Source organism: Crotalus tigris, unplaced genomic scaffold (assembly GCF_016545835.1).
Source record: "Crotalus tigris isolate CLP2741 ecotype Arizona unplaced genomic scaffold, ASM1654583v1 scf7180000017550.10884619, whole genome shotgun sequence".
Taxonomy (NCBI): Eukaryota; Metazoa; Chordata; class Lepidosauria; order Squamata; family Viperidae; genus Crotalus; species Crotalus tigris.
Genome location: NW_024096468.1, coordinates 9,654,635 through 9,678,661, shown reverse-complemented (window position 1 = coordinate 9,678,661; position 24,027 = coordinate 9,654,635). Strand labels below are relative to the sequence as shown.

Genomic DNA, 24,027 nt, shown 5'->3' with positions numbered 1-24,027 from the left:
AGTGATATGGAAAACGTCATCACATCACAGGGAAGCAGTCCATAGAAATGTGTCCATCTTCTAGAAGTAAGACAAAGGTAAACAGGAATAATAGGATGAGATGCAAGACACCTTCCGGCAAATTGGTAGTAATGGAATGTGTAGATGGCCTTGGGACAAGGGGGGCAAGAGATGATATCCAAGAAACAATCAGATAAAAAAGGAAGGAACTCCTAGTCCAGTGATGGCGAACCTATGACACGCGTGTCAGTGCTGACATGTGTAGCCATTTGGCATGACACGCGCAGGATTTCATCCGATTTTATGTAATTCATCCTCGGCTCCTGCACACCGAGGACGAAAGAATTTTTTTTTTTTTTGTTTTCGCCATGGAAGAGAAATCCCCACGGATACCTGGCAGGTCACCAGGTTATGTGGGACTCGAACCCACTAAAACTCTCCCATTATGACTACCGCCACCCTAGTCCTAAAGTGGCTGAGGAAAATTTATTGACACATTTCAGTTAAAAAAAAACATTTAGGAACTGAGAAATTCAAATATCACTTTGTCCTGCATTTTCAAAGGAGCTACAACAGCTAACACATGATTTTCTCAACGCCTTTGATAAATGTTTTTTATCCAAAATACACAGGGTCAGGAATAATTTGTTCTCAGGCATTCTTTAAAAGCAGGAGGAAGCATTTGAACATTGTATGCCTCTGGATGTGGATGCATCCATTCCAAAATACAAAGATATTTTGCAAGAATTAGCCTTTGATGGATATCTCCTTTTTATCTATTTATTTTGTAATCCAATTGGGAAAGCACTGGATTAGACAGCAGACATTCCATCATAAAATGAAAATGACTAATTTATTTTAGAATCCATAAACACCCTTGTCTTAAAAAGAAGATTTTTTCAGTTCCACACCTTTGGGCTTTTTTCCAGTTGTCAACTTCTCACTTCAAAAGGTTATTTTCCAACATAAAATATTTATATTATCCAATGAGAGGAGAGCAAACTCACCCACTCTTTTGCAACAAACTCTTTTTGACATCTTCCTATAAACCTCTCTTCCAAATAGCCAGCCCACCTATATATAAATGGTTCAATAGCTAAATAATGGATACTGATGATTGTTAAAATTTTAAGAGATTAGTATTCACCAACTATCTGTAAACTTGTTTTGCTTTCTGTGCCGAATTTCAACAGCAAATCCATTGGAAAACAAGAAAACAAAGACAATGAGACTGCAACCCATCATATGTTCTATCATCAAAGGAAAGGTAGATGGATCAAGAGAAATTCTTAGAAATAAAGATGGGTCAGCCTGGTGCTTTGTTTTAGAGCTTATTTGCTTCTCATTTTTTTCATTTAAACCTGTTGTTAATGTTAAAAAAAAAACACAATACAGGGCACCGAACAAAATATCTGTGAACAGAGAGATGTCCAAAGCTACCAAATTGGGAGCTCTAGAACTACAATAACCTAGATGTATATACATTTATTCTTGTACATCAGTATTCTATATTGGAACCATAGCAAAAAAATCAGGTTAGGTTGGCCATCTCAAAACCAAGCCAGGATGATAATTTTCTATGACTAGATGGTTCAACTGTTGATAACACAACCATATAGGGATTTTTGGCAACATTACAGGAAATGTTTTGATATTGTCTTCTTTCAAGATGCTTTCTCAATTTCCTTATTTAATTTACCACCCTGGAATTCCCTGTTTGGTTTCCTATCCTCAGATCAACCTTACTAAGTTTTTTCAAGATCAGCCAAAGATGCCTAATTATTCCCTTCTACCATTTCAGCTAATATCTGCTGAAACAGCCTATAATTCACAAATTTAGCTCTTGCCTTCAGCAGTTTTAAAAGGGAAATTTGGGAGAGGGGTATCACTCAAAATTATGCATATAAAAATTATAGATATTTAAAGCAGCCATTAACTTATCTGAGTTAAGCAGATTTAGTACAGATTCTCTGGACTGATATAAGCAAGGTTTGTTCTAAACGGTTGTTTATATATTATCTACATATCCCTGAAGTAAACAGATGTGGCAGAATGTGAGATTACTTCCTCCACCCTGGTGCCCTTGAGATATTTTAGGAAACACAACTCCCAGATGTCTTTTCCAGTATATCTTGAAAGTACCTATTTGGGATCGTGTTGTAGAACATTTGGTTCTTATTGGGACATAAAAGGCCGTTCTGTCTGATCCAAAAGCATTTTCAATCGCATTGCCAAGATAGTTTAGTTCACCCTTTTTCTATCTGGGGCTTTCCATTCTGTTTCCACCTAACCATTTCTGCTTTGGTTACCAGAGAGAACAAAGGCTCAATTGGCAGTTGTTGATACTTGCTTGTTTATTCTGGCTGACCTGGGTTTTGAAACAAGGACAATTGTGGGGACAGTGGTTTCCTGCTTTCCATAAGCTGTAGGAAGAGAAACCCATCACTAGGGTGGTAGGAAAGAGGTCCCAAAATGACAACAGATAGTCCTCAACTTATGACCACAATAGAGACCAAAATTTCTGTTACTAAGCTAGACACTTGTTAAGTGAATTGCACCCCATTTTACAGTCTTTTTCTGCCACAGCTGTTAAGTGAATCACTGCAGTTGTTAAATGAATCATGTGATCGTTAAGTGAATCTGGCTTCCCCATTGACTGTGCTTGTCGGAACCTGACTTGGAAGGTTACAAAAGGTTACAAAAAAATATAACCTCGGGACAGTGCAGCTGTCATAAATACATGCCAATTCCCAAACCCTCGAATATAGATCACATGATCCTGGGAATACTTCAATGGTGTGAAAACCAGTCATAAGTCATACGTCACTTTTTTCAGTACCATTGTAACTTCAAATGGTCATTAAACAAATGGTTGTACGTCAAGGTCTACCGCATTCATTAATCTCTACACCCTATTGTTATGAAATGTACAGAGAAGAGCATGCTAGTCTTGTCCACAGACCTTAAAAGGGTAGTGTTGTAATAATTAAACATTGCATTAGATACTTTATGAAAGAGTCCCAGGAGACAATTATACTTGTAGACAACTCATATTTGTTGAGGAAATGGCTATTTAGAAGCAGGTTTTGAAGACTAGTTAAATTTGGAAAAATAATAAGCTGGTGATAAATGTGATTTTAATGTCCTCTTATCCCTAATTATGTTAGTGCTTTCTTGAAAAAGTGGTAGACTATTAGAATTATGTTAACTCCTTGTTTGTCTTCCTAAGGCCTTTAGTTTTCAGATCTCTACAAAGCTACTCCTGTTGACATGACTTATGCACCAATTTTGTAGGTGTTTTGTCTTAATGACAAGATAATCAGCACAAAGTAGATAATCACTCTATAGAGAGGTGGTGAAACAGCTTCTTGATCCAGAATAAATGCCTATAAAGAACTGTGATTGCAAACAGCTTGATAGTCTGAGAACAGACTGTTACGGAACTTGGATCCATTAACCAAGCTGCCCTTAACTAGATTATGCATCTTCCCACTGGGCAAAATTGTTCAAAATTTTGCTTCTTTGCTATCATCTTGTAGTTACCATTTCAGAAAAAAAAATCTGCAACATAACAGCTGTTTCATGAAATGGATCTTCCTATTGAAGAAAATACATCAGCATACACCATGCAGAAGGTTCCTATCAACTTGGTGCAATGGATCCGCCATAGTCACTACATTCTTAACTTGTGAAATGATCAAGATTTTAAAAATTAACTTAATCAGTTAATAAAAAGATTTTGAAAAACTGAAAACACATCAATATGAAGAAGTCCTGCAAGTCCTAGAAGCAAACCTCACCAAAAGAAAAGACTTTCCCAAACTGCCCAGTAACAGACAATTAGACATGAGCTGTTGTGCGCAAAGAATCATGATCATACTTAAGTTGCAGTTCAAAAGATTTATTGTTTAAGCCTATACACAAGAATCTAGTCAAGTAAGGTTCAATGCAAAATTCCTGCAAGATAAAGAGTCAACAGAATTCAAGAGGGGTTGGACTTAGACCATTTGTGTCAACGTAACAACTTTAGGCTGATGACTCACTTAACTCCACTCCCCAGCTTGCCTGTTCTTCTCCTACATGACCCAATGGATACAATGTGCCAAATTCTCCATTAAACAATTAGTTTCAAACAAAAAGAAAAACAAACATATTACAGCTTACTGTCCTTAGTTCACAAAATAGGCACATTCAATGGTTAAGTGTTCTGATTACCACTCACCTGACCTATTGTAAAATACTCTATTTGGGACTTTGGAAATGTCTCAGAAACTACTGCTTCTAGAAAGCTGGCAGTTGGGGAATGAGGAAAATGAGGAAAAACATCTATAAAGTTCTTCCCTTCCCTCACATTCTGCAGCCTGTCAAAACTACATTATTCCACCAAGATTTCACTCTGTGGTAATTCACTCTGACTTAAACTGACTGTGGCATTCATCTTAGGCTTGTTTCCACAATGTTTTTGTCTGTCTTAATAAGATTCAGATTTTTTTTACATTTATAAATCCAACAAATTTACATACATACATGCATACATACATCATTGGTAGGTGGGTGGGTGTAAAAAAATCAGTAAGTGAATAAATATGCCGATCCTAAGATTATCCAACTCCAGTTTAGACTACATGTAATCCTCCATTTACAACCACAATAGGGATCAGACAATTTGTTGTTAAGCAGTACAATTGTTAAGCAAGGCATTATGCAACCACAACTAATTTTACAACTCTTTTTGCCATGGTCATTAAACAAATCACTGTGATCATTAAATGAATCATGCAGTTCCCCATTGACTTTGATTATCTGAAGATGGCTGGGAAGTTCTCAAATGGTGATCACATGACCATGGGGATGCTATGATAGTTGTAAATCACTTTCTTCGGGTCACCATAACTTTGAATGGTCACTAAATGAATGATCGTAAATTGAGGATTACCTGTACAGTGCTACCTTGGTACAAATCTGCTTTGAAGCTCATCGAATTTGGTGCTCAGCACATTTTGACACATAAATTTTGTCTCAGTAGTCAGCTCATTTGATAAATAATGCACAAGCTAGAACTTGTTGGTGTCGATTGCCTTGTGACTCACCACATTATGGGGAAAATTTGTTTGGTACTCATCATTTTTGGTACTCATTGCACCTCCCAGAACCAGATAACAATGATTAGCAAGCTACCAAGGTAGTATGTTGAATCAGGAAAAAAATAATGAAGGGGAAAAAATCCCAAATACGGATGAATATCTGATTGCAGAAGAAAGAGCAGGACTAATGGAATTAGATGAATCAAGGGAGGAAAATTGAGCAGGGCACTTTTTCCGCTTTATTTACACTAAATCTGTAGGGAGACCTTTTGATGACAGCAAGGTAGAAAATAAAAAAACTAAATGTCTCTGTATGTGCATGTGTATGTATATATATATATATATATATATATATATATATATATATATATATATATATATATATATATATATATATATAAATGTGTGCATAAAAGTAGCCAAGGAGTATCAATGTGTGCTTGGAGGTAATCTTGAAAAAAGAGAGAAAGATCTGAAAGTACAGATGAACAGTTTTTTGTAGAAGGAAAAGTGGTATAGACCCAGAGAGTATGGTTTTTGTCTCTGGATCTATCTCTGTTTTGCTCTCCAAGTCTAGACTAATCACTAGTTTTTAATACCCCTCAACCTCCCTTTTGTAAACTAAACATTTGATGGTCCTACCACTGCTCATCTAACTTTTGCTTCAAACATTTCTACAATTTTGTTCAAATAGTAGATCTTTATCATATTGGTATGTCTCCTTTCTTCAGTGAACCTCAGAACTTCGTATCTTTTGTATTTAAATTATATCCTTCAGTTCATCCTTGCTGCAACAGTTTGATGCTGGTTTGATGAGAGATTGCAGTTTTTTTTCAAGGCTATCCAGAGAGTTGTACAGAAGTCAACAATAAATCTGGAAGCAATCTGCTCTACCCAATCTAACATAATATTAGTTTGCTTCCTGTTAAATCTGTCTCCCTACATCTATCAGATGGCCACCAACAAAACTCACAGAATGACGTAAAACAAGAGTACCTAAACATGAATTTCACCTGCAAGGTATATCAAAAGTTAATCAAACACTGACATCTAGGTGGATGAAAGAAAAATTTCTACTAAAAATTTACAAAATAGATGCAGTTATGAAAATGATCACCAATAGGCCTTAAGACGGTCAACATTCATACAGTACTTGATTATGATTTATACAGATCAGAGCAATTTCATCAACATCTTAGCAGCAAAGTCTTCTAATCAATCTGGTTTCTTCAATCAAAATGTCTTAATGAGAGAGAGAAAATTATTATTTTATAGTCTTTTATTCATCTGACAATAATGGAAATATATTTAACATGGATATGTTGAGATCTGGTTTGGTGGGTCTGTTTTCTATTCCAATTTGGGCAAGCATTCAGAACTGAGCATCAGATGCTTTGGCACTCACTTTCAATTACATGGGTTTTATTTGTGGATAAATTGGCTGTCCAAGGAAGTTTGCTGCCACAGAGGATGCTTAAAGAATTTCAAAAGAAGAGGAATACACAGAGGGGGAAAAAATCCTTAAATACCTATGCGTCAAGTTTTAAGATTATGCCAACAAGAACAGGAAGACATGTTTCATTATAACAATAGAGATGGTGTATCCCTGAGCCTGTTTCCAAATAGTGAGCTATTTCTTGAAACCTAACCAGAACAAACAATTAAAAGCAAGGCAATCTCATCACACTTGACATATATTTGGTTCTCTTCCATATTAAAAGGCCACGCTATCTGTATTTTTTTAATTTTTATCTACAGAAGATGTTGCAAACATTTCTTTCCCCACAGCAGTCACTGCACTTAAGCCAATGAGCAAGCAACATTATTCACAATTCTCATGCCATTCAGAGAAACTGAAAACCCTAGGATTACAAGTTGTTAATACGGAAAAATGCCCCCAAAGCTTTCCCATAGGAGGAGCATAAAGCAAATTGGGTAACACACCCGACTGCTGGAAAACATGACTGATCAGCTCCTGGGAAGATTCCAAAACAGACTTGTTTCTCCATTGGAACAGACACATCAGTTGTTAAGTGGAAAACTTAAAACTTCCAGACATCATGTTTATTTTCTGATTCATCCTATTTGGCAAACAAAGCTCTCTTGTTATATCAAGGATATGAAATCGTAAGTGGATATGGATATATATATATATATATATATATATATATATATATATATATATATTAAAAATTAAGCTAAAAATCGAAGAATGTCGATTCTGGGACCTGTCACGAGGTCCATGAGTCGAATGCGGGCATGGCTGCGCTCATAAGCGAGCTTCCCCACCCCCTGGCTTTTATACCCTGACGATGATGGCAGAAGTGTAGCCATCGAAAGCTCAGTTATTTATTAAAAACTTCACTGTTTTTACTTCCTGGTGATCGTCTTTTATTCTTCATTTTTATTTTATTTTTATTATTTTATTATTTTTATTATTTTATTATTATATTATTTTTATTCTTTATTCTATATATATATATATATATATATATATATATATATATATATATATATATATATATATATATCTCAGCAAAGCATGGTTTCTCCATTTTACAATAAAAAAAGAATGTCTGCTATTTTGGCATTTTGATCTATACCATGAAGACAAAGAAAAGAACAGCTTGGGTGTATCCGAAGACCTGATATGTCACTTTTGAGATAATTTACTGAAACATATCACAGTGACATTCAACTGCAGCAGTATGTTCTGATAAGGTTCCTAGAAAAATAAGGGTTTATTTGAACAGTAACTCATGATCAGATTCCCAACCACCTTCCTAACGTATTTGGAAACTTTTGTTTAACTCTAAGTGGGTAAAACCACAGTGAATCTTACCGGGATTTTAAAAAATTTAAATAACATGAATCACTGCAGCATACAGTTAAGAAATAACTCTTCAAAAGTCCATTGTCTGGTTTTTACTCTCCATCCCAAGGCACAGAAAAAATGAATAAAATGAAGACAAATGTCTCATGGACAGTAACGCTCAACCCTGCATCTTCAGGATGGCTTAAGAATGGAAAAACATGTCTCTAAATATGTTCAAAATATGAAATGTTTCCACAACCGTAAAAACCTTAGTTCAATACAAGTACTCAGAATAGATACAGCAGTTTGGATTTTTTATGTCTGGGAAAAAAGGCCATCTTAACCAAGAAGCATAAATTCATAATTTAGGTAAAAGTATATTAATTATATTTTGTTCTTTGATTAAATGTAATATCAAAATGAAGCCATTTTTCTCCTCCCATAAGGACTACTATGTAATTTTAATAGCAACAACGTTTATTGTATGTATACACTTCAGATCTCTGCTCCAGATCTTGCAATCTCTGGGGCAGAGGAAACAGAGGAAAAGAAAGAAAATGGATAAATATACAATATACGATTGTTTCGCATGCACTTAATTATGAGCCGCATTTCAGTACATGGATGTGATTAAAGCCTCGCTGAACCATGAGTTTTGTATGCAGCTCTGAATGATGCTGGGAAAGTCATTCCTGGATGCCAATTATTTCTCCTTCAGTGGAAAATATCTTCTTTATATAATGCAAATATGGTCATTTTGACTTCTTTAATCAAATCACAGATTCATTTTTAATACATAAAAGGGGGAAGGGGAAGGAGAAAGGACGGGACGGGAGAGGAGGGGAGAGGAGAGGAGAGGAAAGGAAGGGAGGAGGGGAGGGGAGAGGAGAGGAAAGGAAAGGAGAGGAAAGGAGGGGAGGGGAGAGGAATGGAAAGGAAAGGAAAGGAAAGGAAAGGAAAGGAAAGGAAAGGAAAGGAAAGGAAAGGGAGGAGAGGAGGAGAGGAGAGGAGAGGGAAGGAGGGGAGGGGAGAGGAGAGGAAAGGAAAGGAAAGGAAAGGAAAGGAGGAGAGGAGGAGAGGAGAGGAGAGGAGGGGAGGGGAGAGGAGAGGAGAGGAGAGGAGAGGAAAGGAAAGGAAAGGAAAGGAAAGGAAAGGAAAGGAAAGGAAAGGAAAGGAAAGGAAAGGAAAGGAGTTATAAGCTCCATAGCTAGGAACATAGAAAGGTTTCTTCTCTGATCATATAATTTCTGGAATATAGATGGAATTAAATTTCGTATCAATATTCATATAGCTTTTCATCTGCAATAAAAATCCAAGCCAAGCAACAGTAGGGAAGAAAATACTACAGCTGGACATATGGGCTATTTTTAACTTGGATCATTTTCTTTCTCTATCTCACCGATTATTCTCCCTTCCCAGCCAACCTGCAGAGATGCAAAACTTACCATATGCAGTAACAAAAGTCAACAAATAAAAATGTTACCGTGTGGGTTAATCAGGAGTATATACAATACACATTGATTGCAACAGCGACTGATTTTTAAGGGAACATCAGCAATTCCAAAGACATGCCAGAAGACTTTTCCCCCTTTTTTTATTTTGTCTAAATAAGAAATCGTGGCTGATACGACAGCATCCTTTCTCAATCTATTGCCTTCTTGGTGCATTAGATTACAACTCCCATTTTCCTCCTGACTTCATGTGCCGATTGGAGTTGACAGAAGTTTAATCCCAAGACATTTAGAGATCTTCTGCTAGAGGAAAACAATTGTACAGGGTATTCAGAATTAAATTTGCTCAGAAAATAGTTCAAGATTATGTTTCAGTTGGCTCTGGGCAATACAAAATGGAGTTTTGCTGCAGCAGAACAGAATTTTATCAATGTAGGCAGGGGTTTGGGGAACAGGTTTAGAAGTGAGAAGGAGGATTGTAACCTTGTTATGGTCAGGAGTCAAAAAAGTCAGCCAAACAATGTAGTAGATGCTCAGGTTCAAGGCGGGTTGTAATACATTCAGGCTGCCAATATAAATGGCTTTTGGATTACATATATAAAATTCTATTTTTAATCTTCCTGCTTTTATAAACCCTAGAAAATGACTCTAGGCTAAGGAGAAGTTTCTCTCCCTGGATTGGAATGGCAGCTTCTCCCCATTTTCCTTCCTTCCTTCCTCCCTTCCTTCCTCCCTTCCTTCCTTCCTTCCTTCCTTTCCCCTTCCACTTTGCTTTTTGTAGGAAACTTATTTCTCAGCATGCTACCTGAAAAGACATGATTTACTGTCTATACGCCACAACATAATTCAACAGCAATAGTAGAGGTGAGGGCTACTGTTCATATGTAAACCTTTCCTCTGGCACACATCACTAGTCCCCCAATCCTCTGAATACCATCTTCTGGATATGCTGGATCTACATCTGTGCAAACCAAGTTTAGATTCCGAAGGTGGACTGTAACATTGTTATGGTCAGGAATCTAAAAATTCAGCCAAAAGATGTAGTAGGATCCTCAGGTTCAAGATGGGTTGTAATATGTTAGGACTGCAAATATAAATGGCTTTTGGATTACAGACATAAAAACATATTTTTTAATCTTCATGCTTTTAAAAACTCTACAAAATGACTGTAGGCTAGGCAGAAGCTTCTCTCCCTAGATTGACATGGCAGTTTCTCTCCAATTTCCTTTCTTCCTTCCTCCTTCCCTTCCTTTACTTTCTCTTTCCATTCCCCTTTCCTTTTTGTAGGAAACTTATTTCTCAACATGCTATCTGAAAAAGACATGATTTACTGTCTACATGCCACAACATAACTCAACAGCAATAGCAGAAGTGAGGGCTACTGTTGTTATGCAAACCTTTTCTCTGGCATGCATCACTAACTCCCCCCATCCTCAGAATACCATCTGCTGGATACATGTGTTTGCAAAAACACTCCTGCACGTGCACGCACTCACACTCACACTCGCACACCAACACCATCGGCATTATAGTCCCATGTAAGAACTTCACAAGTTGTAGCTTTGTCACTTGCAATACAACTGGGAGCTAAGATTAAACATACTTTGCTTAAAAAAGAATAAAATAAATCAGCTTTGGGGATGCTAAGGCTGGAAGCATTTCCCAACCTTCCATTTCATACTTTATTTGCCCCCCTCCTTTTTTTTTTCATAAGCCAACTGTTTATAAGTAGTTCTGCTTTTCCTCTCAGTAAGCCTTGCAAGCAGAAATCTCCCTAGTCCTATGAAGAGCCACATTCTGTCTCTGCAAACAGATCCGGCTGTGATGCATTGAACAGAACAGCCTGCGTAGGAAAAGGATAAGGATCAGAAGCCCTCTGAACTGAAAAAGGCCAAATGGATTCCAAACTCATATTCGGTGCAGCTTTTCCCCCACCCTCCTTCTTGCCCTCCCAAATCACTACACAGATAACATTTGAGGATGCTGCTCCAGCTGCTCATCCTTGTATTACGGGATAAGATGATTACACAAAATTCACTCTGACTCAGGCACGGCTCTATTAAAGCAGAAGACAGATTGATTAGTCTATTGCACAGAATGTTAGCTGAGTAAATAACTCTGCCTTTCTGCTATGAGAAAAGATGTGAGAAGAATGTGTTGAGGGAAAGAAGAAAGGGGGAAAAAATGTTGTTTAACCTTACACTTGAGATAACACGCTAATACAATGTTGCTAACAAATCGGGTAGAAAAGCAAAAGCTCCCTTCTACATTTGGGAAAACGCTGGAGTAGATGAAAAAAAACTGAGCACTGGGATAATAACAAAGCAGAGATGTTAAGACTTTTGTTAATGCACTGCTAGGCTCCCAAATCTCAGAACTATTTCTACAGTCAAGTCACATTTGCCAAATTTGGGAGAATATGGGACAATGACTGCATCGTATTTTGTAATCCAAGGCTCTGTGAATGTAAAATGAGCAAAACACGCCCCATCATGCCAAGTAGGATGCTGGATTTTATTGAATTGTAACTCTAAAATCTCTCTATTGGTCCCACTCCAAGGCTAGCTTTGCAAATAAAATTCACAAAAATTATTAAACTAAGTTTAAAAAAACTCAAGGAAATGACCTGAGAAAGCAATGATTAATGTGATATCCTTTTGCATGGTAAAGCATTCTGTATGCAGAAACCTCTAGGATCAAGCACCTCCAGTTAGGTTAGGATCTCAACAATCAGAGTTCAGAAAAAAATATTTGGATAAGACTTAGGAGAACCACCAGTTTAAATACTAGATAGATTAAACAATTAAATCTGGATATTTGCTCAGTTTTCCTAATATGCTATGATTCACAACAAAAATATTATGGCTTAATGTGTTTGTTAGGTCACAGAATATGCTGAACAAAAAAAAATTCCCTGGGCCTCATTTTAATCTAATATAAATAGCATGTTACATTAGATCCATAACAACCTCATTATTATATGAAGAAGACAATCTGTAAACTCTAAACCAATGTCTCAATCTTGTCAACTTTAAGATGGGCGGACTTCAATTCCCAGAATTACCTATGCTGACCTGGGAATTCTGGGAATTGAAGTTTGTACATCTTAAAGTTGTGAAGACTGAAAAACGATTGCTCTGAGTCCTAGTACACTCTGAAAGAAAGACGAATATATTTGCAATGAATTGTCACACGTAGTGCCTTCATGGCTTCATACAGTCTGCCAAGTTGTTTTTGATTTAATAAGATAAAATTTCCCTACTGTAGTTAGAAAATTATTGTTTACCAGACATCATTAAGAGTTTCAAATTCAAATTGAAATGAAACATGCAATTGTATAGATAATATCTCTTCAGGTAACACAAGTGATTCAGCATCTTAGGAGCCAACCAAGTCTAGCAAAAGAAACCTGCCAGTTACCTTATATGGGAAGCACCTTAACTATGATCTGGAGTAGACTCCTGAGTCCCATACTTTGATGTGGCCATACCGTTGGGCCACTGGCGGAAAGAGCTTCATAAAGTATTTTTTTAATCCAGGTTCTTATCAAGTTTTGATTTGCTCTTCAATTTTGCCCTCTGGCATTATTCTCTAGATTTGGCTTGAGCTTCTAACTCTGGCACTCAAAATACTACCTGGCTCCATTTCAACAGGTGCCTATGGCTCAGCCTTAACACACCGGAACTTGTCTTATGTAGATATAGTTCCTTGAATTCTAAGCAACAAGTTTTTCTAGCCAACAGAAAGGTAGAACCAATATCTATATATCTGTGATGCAGACATAGATCTATGGTGGCGCAGTGGTTAGAAGGTAGTATTGCAGGCTAATTCACTGCTCACTGCCAGGAGTTCAATTCTGCCCGGGTCAAGGTTGACTCAGCCTTCCATCCTTCTGAGATCACTAAAATGAGGACCCAGATTGTTGGGGGATATATGCTGACTCTGTAAACCACTTAGAGTGGACTGTAAATCATTATGAAGCAGTATATAAGTCTAAGTGCTGTTGCTATTACTATACTCTCTGTAACTGATTTATATCTTCTCTTTCTATGAGTTGCCATCCAATTCCTAAAGTCACTGCTAACAAAATAACAACATGAGCATCTTCAAATCACTAAACCTGAATTGTAATGAAGTTAAAGAACTTTTTAATGTTCAAAGGTTTGGTCATTCTGATCACCTCGTCAGTTCTAGTTCATCATCTATCCCGCCATCTGGTGAACAACAAGCTTGAAATAAACAAAAGCTAGACATTTACCATCTATGGTCCTTTTGCAGGGGCATAAAAAATTTACTGGCAGGTATGCCAGTGAGCCTGCTTATCAAACAGAGATGTAATTAAAGAAAAAGAAAGATTATCACATCTGGACATGGGCAATGCGAGCATTTTTTGTTGGCATACAATATTACTTTGGCTTTGCTCCATTCTGCCAGATTGAGAGTCCCATCAGAAGAGATTTATAGAATGAAGATAAAATCCTCCTTGATACTACTGTGCATGCAGTATTGTTAAATCAAAAATAAACTAAACAGAAATAGATTCTTGTTTCAGCAAATGAACCCTCTAAATGGGCTATAATAAAACACAGCACATAAAGTAAGCAGATCATATCAAATAGCCTTTGCTGACATTACTTTTAAAACCGGCAAAATTTGAAGGTAGCTACCCTAATTTGTTAAAGGGGGGGGGGAAATCTTCAAAAATCCTAGTTGCTCTTATTTTAGTTGGACTTTGGGGGAAAAAAGGATTACTGTTATTTCTATGTATAGTAGTTTATGCCCTAGAAATGAAGTATTTGCTTGCAATGAAGCTTCCTACTCAGAATTTTGCCATTCCATCAAAACGAGCTGATTTATTGCCCAGTTGTAACCCTTGTTGTTTAAATGAATGAGAAGAAAAAATATGCCAAAAATGCAAGCACACACCTGACAGAATTTATCATTTAATACAATATGAGCAAGGACTCATGAATAGTTCTCCAGAGAGACTGCATAGAGAATGGTATTTTCTGATCATTCCCTATTCTTCAACATTTTTTTAAAAATTAAAGGGCGATAAAACAGCAATGTTGCATGGACAGTCAGCAGTGAAAGATGTCCAGGTTTATGAAAATTATTTTCTTTAGCCTCTTCCCAGCAAGAAATCACTTGTCAACACAGAGGAATGTTCACAATTCTAGCATTTGAACAGAAGGATCATTTTTTTCCCCACCATCTTTTAAAATTGGACCACCCTCTCCATCTAAGAAACAAATCAATTCTCAGTAACCAATATTTAGCTTATCCCTGCTTGAAATGCAATGCATTCCCCCCCCCAAAAAAATTGCAAAATTTGAAGCCCATAATTCTACAAAGTTTCTGAAAATAGAAAGATTGCAAAGTCTCCTTTAGTCTTAGCTCACTTTTTAGTGATTCACCCATGCAGATCTCTTGGCAATGGTGCAGAAGTGGATTATCACTATATTTTCCCAGGTTTTTTTTCAAATTCCTGGTTTAGCCTTGGAATTCCAGTACTAACCCAACTCTGCTTAATTTCTGACTCAAGGGGAAATCAGCTTGTTATCTAAATAATCGAACTGGTTATAAACTTAAAAACTTTTAGGAATGAATTAGACCATTCCTTCAATAGCAATGTGTAACTCAATCTACTTATTAATAAAAATTGGAGCATGGCTTAAACTTACTCAGTAGCTGAGACAAGTAAACTTAAGGCATATTGTCTTTAAAATCTGGATGTGAAATTTAGAACTCTCCTTTTTCTTAAGTCGCAGATCATAAATTTTGCCTAATATTTGATGTCTTGAATTGTGGCATCCCCTGGGGAAGGCTTTCATGTCTACTACGAAAAGATTCAACAAGACTTCTTGAAAAGCCAATATAGTAGCCAACTGTCCTTTCAAATTTTTAGAAAGAGATAATAGGCTGATTTTCCTGAGGCTGCCGGACAAAAATTGCATAAAATACTTTCTTCCAAATGATTTGATCTGGATGAATGTTGGTGGATGTTCTGCTTTCAGTTTGATTTTTCACAGAAATATTAGAGAGAGAAGTAGGAACAGATAACCACACATTTACATCATCTTCAGAATCAAGGAGGAAAAAAAGGTTATGGGATTTTTCCAAAACTGTTTCCCTTTGAAGCTTTTGTTTTGATTTGGAAAAGGAATTGCACAGTATCAGATTACATACGAAACCATATTTTCCACTGCTAAATTTGCCCTTGAGAATTGGATCTCTAACAAATGATCAGATTCTAATTCTAATTAGAATTAATTCTAATTCTAACAATGAAAGCCTCATCACTAACATTTTGATAGAAAAGAGATATCTTTCCATTTTTCCCTAATCCACAAAATTTGAATCTTTTAAATCCCAAAGAGGTGGGCACCACCTAGGCACCATAGCTTCATAGTTTTCTTCTGCAATGTGGACATATGAAGACTACTATTTCTCCTACCATTATTAAGTAACAGCCTTTCCTCATTGCTGTTTCAATAAGAAGTTCAAATGCTGGGCTAGAAAGCTGGCTTGTTTGACTGAAGCAGAGTGAAGATTTATCACCTTGCAGTTGAGGGCTGCAATTAAGGATCTTGTCGAAAAGCATAACAAGGATGTAAACAGGTAGGGCTGAGACATCAAACTTCCCTTTTTTTTAATTTGAGAGAGATGTTCTGAGATTTCTCTTCTTTTCTAAAGCTGGACTAAAGCTGAATTTAGGCTTACAGTAACGTTTTTGTGCGTTTCCTGCTTCAAAATGGCAGCGAGCCTTACCATCAATTTTCAGCAATTATGGCCAAAGAGGTTCAGCCAGAGGGGACAGGCCAGCCAAAATTCAAGATCTGGTGGCCACAATTTACACACACCTAGTCTAAAGAATCAGACATAACACTGAAAGGCAGTTAATTGGAAATGCAAAGGGAAGTACTCCAAAATAAACCTCTTTTTTTGTAATCAAGGAATACAGCTTAAGGCAATCAGAGTGTTTATTGCTTTTCAAGAGTTCAAAATGATGTGACTTTCATTTCCTTGCCAGCTATAGTATATAAAAAGTGCAGCTAGCAAACAGAGAAGCCATACAATGCATTTGGACCATCTCTGCTCTTTTCCAGAGAATATGGATAGTCTTGTCAGATCCCAAAAGGCCATCCAAGGCCCACCTGTTCTCAGATTAAATACATCACTCTCAGTTTTAATATGCTGCCATCACAAAACATTTAGAAGTAAGAAAGTAAGGAGATATACTTTATTGCCAAGGCTGATCTCACTAAGCAAGTCAACCCTAGAGTCAGGTAATACAACTAAAATACTAAACTTTATTTCTAGGAAGTAATCTATTTACTTTTTTACCTGCCACCCTTAAATCTATTATTAATCAGTACTAGCCTTTGATCCCTTAACATGCAGAGAAAGGATAGAAACTCATTGATAATTCCTGTCTTTCTTATCTCCTCTTCCTTCCCATCCATACTAACATCAAATTTAAATACATACAAATCACCCTGCACAAATTTCCCCATTCCAACATTTGCAATGATCCTGTTAGAACAGTGATGGCAAACCTTTTAGACACCGAGTGCCCAAAAACTGTCCCACCCCCACTCCACCTCTGCCCTGCCCCCACCCACCCACAGGGCCACCCACCACCTCCATGGCCCACCGCAGTTCGCCATGGCGGCCCAGCAGCGCCATGGCGGCCACGCCCTCCACCCGTGCCCTGCAGCATCATCTGTTTGTGACAGGGCACAAGGGCAGAGTCTTGTTCCCACTGCCCAGCTGCCATGTCCTTGGCTGCACTGCTCCAGGCGGGCCATGCCTGGGGGTGACTCTCCTCTGGGGGCACTGCTGGTGTGGAGGGGGCCGTGGGGGGAGGCAGGGCTGGGGCGACAGCAAGTGTGCCCACAGAGAGGGCTCCGAGTGCCGCCTCTGGCACTCGTGCCATAGGTTCACCACCACTGTGTTAGAACTTCCTTTTTTTCACAGAACTAGGCTCCCTTAATGACTCTGGAGAGTCTCAGTCATCCAGGTCACGGTTGTCCCAAAGGTGCTTTTTCAAAAGGCAACTGGAGTTTGTTTTGTTTTTCCAAAAAAGAAGGAACACCAGATGCCTTTTCAAAAAGCACCTTTGGGATAGGCTCCCTTAGGACCATTAATTTCTGTTGGGATAAAAACTAACAATGACTAGAAAGAGAGTTGAGGGTCTAAATATCCTTCCCCCTCTCCTCCCAGTTCTAATTTAAGTTGATGACCAAAAAAAAAAAAAAATTCTTTCCAAATTTCTTTCAAAGAAAAAAAAAACATGGTATTCTTTGCACCTTTTAATTCTAGGAATTATATTCTAACATAGGAGGAAATCTGTGTCAGAAGAAGAAAATTCACTGTAGACAAATGGATGAACATGGCAAACATTCCATGTACCTTTAAATGTTCCTCCTTTCTTTCCTGTTCTCTCCAACAAGGACTCAATAATGAATCACAGATCTCAACTCTGATTCATAGACATTTTGTGACTTAGCTCAACGTCTTGGCTAGACAGCAGAACACTGACAGACAAGGCTTGACTGGATTAGAATCTTTATTGCAAACAAGAATGAAGCCAGTTAACTGCTAAACTCCTGGCTTCTTTTCTTGACTTTCCTTGCAGTTGTGTGGTTGTTTTAGATTTACAAGTCTCTGGTCTGAGAACTGCTGGTTCCCACCTGGGTCTTCACATATATGCGTTTAATCTTCTTGTTCACTCTACAGGAAAGTCAGAGGAAAACAGGGGAATTAAACATGCAAGGCATTTGAGAAGATGCTGCTCTTTCTTGTCATAAAGCATCTATGCACATTGCTATTCAGATACAGGTAGTCCTTAAATTATGACCACAATTGAGTCCAACATTTCTGTTGCTAAATGAGGCAGTGGTTAAGTGAATTTTCTCTCATGACCTTTCTTGCCACAGTTGTTAAATGAATCATTGTAGCTGTTAAGTTAGTAACACAGTTGTTAAGGGAATCTGATTTCCCTATTGATTTTGCTAGTCAGAAAGTCTCAAAGGGGGATCGCATCACCTCAGGACGCTGCAGCCATCATAAATATGAACCAGTTGCCGAGTGCCTGAATTCTGATCATGTGATCGTGTGTGTGTGTGTGTGTGTGTGTGTGTGTGTGTGTGCTGCAATGCACGTAAGTGTGAAAAATGGTCGTAAGTCACTTTTTTCAGTGCCATTGTAACTTCGAACTTTTCTAAGTCTAGGACTTCCCGTACCATATTCTGAATATTCTCATGAAGGTAACAAAAGGCATCTACTTACTTTAGCTACTGAAGGGCAGAATTCCTGACTAGCAAGCTATAAACAGCTAAGGGAATTATTTAATTTATGGAATTAATTTAGTGACTTCACCGTGGCTTCAAAAATATGCCAAAAAAGAAACAGAGAAGGAACGAAGTAAATGAACCTGTCCACGCACCAGGAAGAAACTTCTTTCTTTGTGTTTCTTTGCCAGTTTGGTACCACAGATAAATCGTTGGATAAAGAAAAGCCAAAATCAAGTTTTCCACTAAACCATACCTCTAATGCAGTAGATTTAGTAAATTTCATTTTTTCAGGCCAACCTACGTTCCAAGTTAAAAATGGAACCAACACTTAGGCCCATCATATACCAGCAGCTTCTGGGAGAGAAAACAAGAGAAGCAGAAAAATGTGACAAAAAAATAACGATGACTTAGAACACCATAATAAACAAACACATAATGAACTCTGTCCCATGCTGTCATATTTGACAATGGAGAACTTTAATTAATTGATGCAGTAATCTCCAGAATCTGCATTCCAGCAAGGATAAGTGCCATTTATTGGAATAAGAAGGGGAAAGAATTTGCCCCATCCGGGTTTAAGTGCTCCATTTCCCTTGTCCACTGCATGAAAAGTCATTCAGGAAGAAGACCAAAAAACAGGTACACAAAGGGCTTTTTCCTACCAACTTTTCTAATCAGCTGCCCATAGAGCCCAAACTCCAAAAAGACCTATCTCTGATGGTCCCATTCCCTTAAGAACATCTTTCAGCTGGTCTTAAATAGTTAACTAATGACAAAACCTTTATATAGGGATGGGCAACTAGAGCAATTTATGACCTGTGAACTTCAACTCCCAGAATTCCTGAACCAGTCTGTCTCAGGAATTCTGGGAGTTGAAGTACAGAGGTCATAAATTTTCCATAGTTCCCCACCCCTGCCTTAATACAGGTAATCCCCGACTTACGGCCACAATTGAGCCCAACATTTCTGTTGCTGAGAGTTGTTGTTAAGTGAATTTTGCCCCCCTTTTACGAGCTTTCTTGCCACAGTTGTTAAGTGAATGACTGCATCTGTTAAATTAGTAACATGGTTGTTAAGTGAATCTGTCTTCCCCACTGACTTTGCTTGTCAGACAGTCGCAAAAGGTAATCACGTGACCCCAGAACATTGGAACCGTCATAAAGGGTCAGTTGCCAAGCACCACAATTTTGATCACTTGACCATGGAGATGCTGCAATGGTGGCCATGAGTCACTTTTTTCAGTGCCGTTGTAACTTTAAATGGCCACTAAATGATCTGTTGTAAATCGAGGACTACCTATAGATACAAAGCCTTGAAGAACCATAGAGCATTGCTTAAGAAAGAAGCTCAAAATATCAAACTGTGGATCTTACTTAATAAATACAGACTGATCCACTTTTTCATGCAGAGTACTCTTCAAAAGCCAAAATAAAGATGTGTTTCAACAACTGGGTTTACATTTAAGCAAACCGGTTGTGATTCTCTAACCCCTGCTTGAGATTTGCAGGGCAGAGACCTTAGAAATGCAAATACAATGAACATGGCTTGAACTATGTACCTGGACTACACTTATCTTTCAGCATTTGTCTGTGCTAAATTGAATGTACAGCTCAGGTAGCAAAGGGCCTTACAGAGCAGCTAAGTCTCTCCTCTTTCACTTTGCTTTCCAAAAAAAACTGACAAAGAGGAAATCAGATATGAAGGTAATTTTGACAAAGACCAGCTCAAGACAGTCACAAGCAGAGGCATTTCTGTCCAGATTCCTGAAATTCCATCAGAATGATGGCAAAGATGGGGAAAAAAATCCATATGCTATATATGGAAAGCCTCGCAGCACACAAAATATAATCAATACATTCTTACATCCCTGTCACTTCTCTATAGCAACTGTTGATTGACCGTATTGTGACGATACTTCTAATTTAAATTCCAATGATTAATATTGGGAAAATAGCAAAAGGTCTTATACTACGTCAGCAGCTAGTAAGTTATTTATCCCATGAGCTTTCATAGATCACTTAATCAAATGCATGCACGGTACCCTGAGAAAGGAAGATTATAATCATGGATTCCTTTTGGAGAGAGGGTACAAAAACTAACAGCTGAAGATAATAAAGATAGAAGTCAGAATTGCATTAGAAATCCACAAACATTTATTGATCAATTCATGGGGCTTTAATGATATTTTAAAATATCACACACTTTATTGTTTTTGCTACAAAGGACTAATGTGGTTACTGCTCCTTTGTCCATCATTAAAATAGGATGTTGTTTTAGATGAAAACCAATACTTCTGACTGCAAATACCTACTATTAGCCAACCACAGCACTCCAGAAGAAATTTTAGTATGCTTTTTTAATTTTTTAATTGGAAGCACTGAAACTACTGAGCAAAGCAGTACTAAGCTATGTGCCTTTCCCAAGGACTGCAGTTTTGTCTTTTTTACCTTTCAATGAAACTGGAAAATTAAGAAACATTACAAAGTTTGTCTATTCAACTCCTTTCACCAGCCCTCTCTGCCCTATCCTCATTTCTACAAAGAAAGAAGTTCTATAAGAAGAAAATCCAATTTTCCTTACATGAGAAATTTGATACATCTATGGTGAAAAAAATAATCCATTTCTCCCTTGCCACATTTTTCCTGTGTAGTCTTATCTCAACACAAAATAACGTGGAAGCATTTGAAATACTCTCTTACCCTTCCCAAGAGTATTAAGAGAACTAGTAACATACATCTTCTATTTACAGGAGATTATACTGTGGTGAACGACAAAAAAGAGAGCTTTTTTAAAACAAAAAACAAAAGCTTCCTAAACTTTTATGAGAAGTCAAGAGGAATCTGTATGAGTCAGAGAAAAGAGAATAAAATAATAATAACGACGACACAGGACCTGTGCATAAAAAGGATGTTATGAAGGCATCAGTCATGCTGGAGCATGATCCACAGTATGCAGTGATCTTGGCATTTGATGTGAGGATTGAACGAGATGCCCAGGAAATGGCTGGTAGTTTAGGGGTTAGAATCTTTAGTGCAGAAATTATATATCATTTATTTGATGCCTTCACAAAATATAGGCAAGACTACAAAAAACAGAAACAAGAAGAATTCAAGCATATAGCAATATTCCCTTGTAAGATGAAAATACTTCCTCAATTTATTTTTAATTCTCGTGATCCCATAGTGATGGGAGTCCTTGTGGACGCAAGTCAGATAAAACAAGGAACTCCAATTTGTGTATCTAGTAAAAATTTCATTGATATTGGAATAATTACAAGTATTGAAATAAATCACAAACAAATAGATGTTGCAAAAAAAGATAAAGAAGTCTGTGTAAAAATAGAATCAATTCCTGGTGAAGCACCAAAAATGTACGGTCAACATTTTGAAGCAACTGATATACTTGTCAGCAAGATTCGTCGTCAGTCCATTGATGCCCTGAAAGACTGGTTCAGAGATGAAATGCAGAAGTCTGACTGGTAACTTATTGTGGAGCTCAAGAAAGTATTTGAAATCATCTAGGTTCTGTCAAACTTTGAACAATGATTAGCTTATAATTATTATAATTGCAACCAAAGGATTTATCGATGTCCTCATACTCCAGTTTGTATTGATTAAAGAATTTAATTGACTAGTCCTTATGTTGTTGTTGTTGTTGAATTCTGAAGCATGCTAGGTAAACAATCACATCAACCTTTCAGCATATCATGCCAAATTTTAAATCTGCGCTGATGCAGAAATATACCAAGTTTTGTATGGGCCTACTTTTTGGCAGCTTAGAAATGGCTGACAAATGCTGACGTGATAAAGATGCCTGAAAGCCAACCTGTCCCATTCATAATTTTGCTAGTATTGCCACATTTTGGCCACATAGCCTATTTTAGTATACACCCTAGGCTTGGTATGCAAGAAAATATTGCAGCCACAACACTGCAACAAGCAGGACATGTGAGATAATCCTTAACAATCATTATCACGACAGAAAATTATGATCCTTAGGAAAGGAAGGTATCATCCATGACTGCATTCTAACCACTGCGTCACAATAAGAGCCTTGGGGGGCAGTGGTTAGAATGCAGTATTGCGGGCTAATTCTGCTGACTGTCCACAGTTCGATCCTGACCAGTTCAAGGTTGACTCAGCCTTCCATCTTTCTGAGGTTGGTAAAATGAGGACCCAGGTTATTGAGGGCAATATGCTGACTCTATAAACTGCTTAGAGAGGGCTGTAAAGCACTGTGACCACATTTTATGATGGTTTTGCCAAAATCTGGAACTTACCTCTGGTTTTCAGCAAAACTGTGCCTGTAGCAAACTACTGTTTTACTTAACTACTTCAGCATTCACTTTATGACCAGTTTTTGCTTTATGACTGCCAGGTTCATTTAACAACTACTGCAAAAAAAGGTTGTAAAATCAGGTTGGGAACATGAGTGACCCATCTTACAACTATCATGACATACGATCTTAATGGGTAGGCTCCATTATGGCCGTATGTTGAGTACTTAGCTGTATTGCAACATTTTCAGGCTTTCATTGCACAATCCTATCTATCCAAGAAGAGCTACAGTCGGCTTCCTCAGTTCGCTGGAATTTTAAGAATTGACTCCAGAATACATTTCCTCCTTCCTGTTTGTGCCCCACCCTGGATATCCATAAATTGAGTTGGCTGTGCTTTTGGCAACACAGGAAGCTGCCATGAATCAAGAGACATCCTTGACCCATTTCTGACATTCCCAGCAATGGCTTTCTGGAGCTTTCAGCAAATATCTTCCCCAGTCCTCTTTGAAGATACCAGAATTTAAAACTGGATTTTTTTTTTTTTTGTCATGACATGTACTGCTAAGTGACAAACCTACTGCGTCTCAATCAGTTTTTCAAGGACTTTAAAAAGAAAATTATAATCCCAGATTTTTTAAATTAATTACTCCCTCAGTCCTTGCTGACCGGTTCCAGGACAACATTGAGTAATGTCACATCTAACTACAAAGACAATTGTTTTAAATTACTTGGGGAGGGACACAGGAAATCAAGAGATTAATCTAAAAAAGTACAAACTCTGAATGTTTTCTTAATAAGGAGCTCTGTGTCAAGTGAACGACCTAGTGAAAACTCAAGATATGACTGGGCAACTCAACAATTCTATCATTTTAGAACTGAGCAGATGGAAAGAAGTATCATTCTGTTTATTAAATTGCTCTCCAAGTTAATTACACAGACCCAGAACATGAGAAAAAGTTGCAATTCCCTGATATGTGATTTATTTGCATTGCAACGCTGAACAAAATGCTCATCTATTAATCAGATTTCTGTAGATGCAGTATGATGCAATAAATACACTTGGATATCATCTACAAGAGATGATAGGAGAACTGGACTG

The 24,027-nt window shown here is 37.5% G+C and overlaps 2 protein-coding genes across 2 annotated transcripts in view; one reads left to right on the top strand and one right to left on the bottom strand.

Moving 5' to 3' along the window:
- Positions 1-24,027, bottom strand: part of EXT1 (exostosin glycosyltransferase 1) — a 309,356-nt gene that overhangs the window by 187,834 nt on the left and 97,495 nt on the right. The gene's annotated exons all lie outside the window — the stretch shown is intronic.
- Positions 19,678-22,729, top strand: LOC120307399 (eukaryotic translation initiation factor 5B-like). Its single transcript, XM_039342171.1, has one exon. It carries the CDS (start codon positions 21,562-21,564, stop codon positions 22,129-22,131), a length of 570 nt encoding a protein of 189 aa, XP_039198105.1. The 5' UTR covers positions 19,678-21,561; the 3' UTR covers positions 22,132-22,729.

Excerpts from the sequence above, each read along its gene's own strand:
- LOC120307399 (XM_039342171.1), top strand. The coding sequence starts at position 21,562 with ATGAAGGCATCAGTCATGCTGGAGCATGATCCACAGTATGCAGTGATC.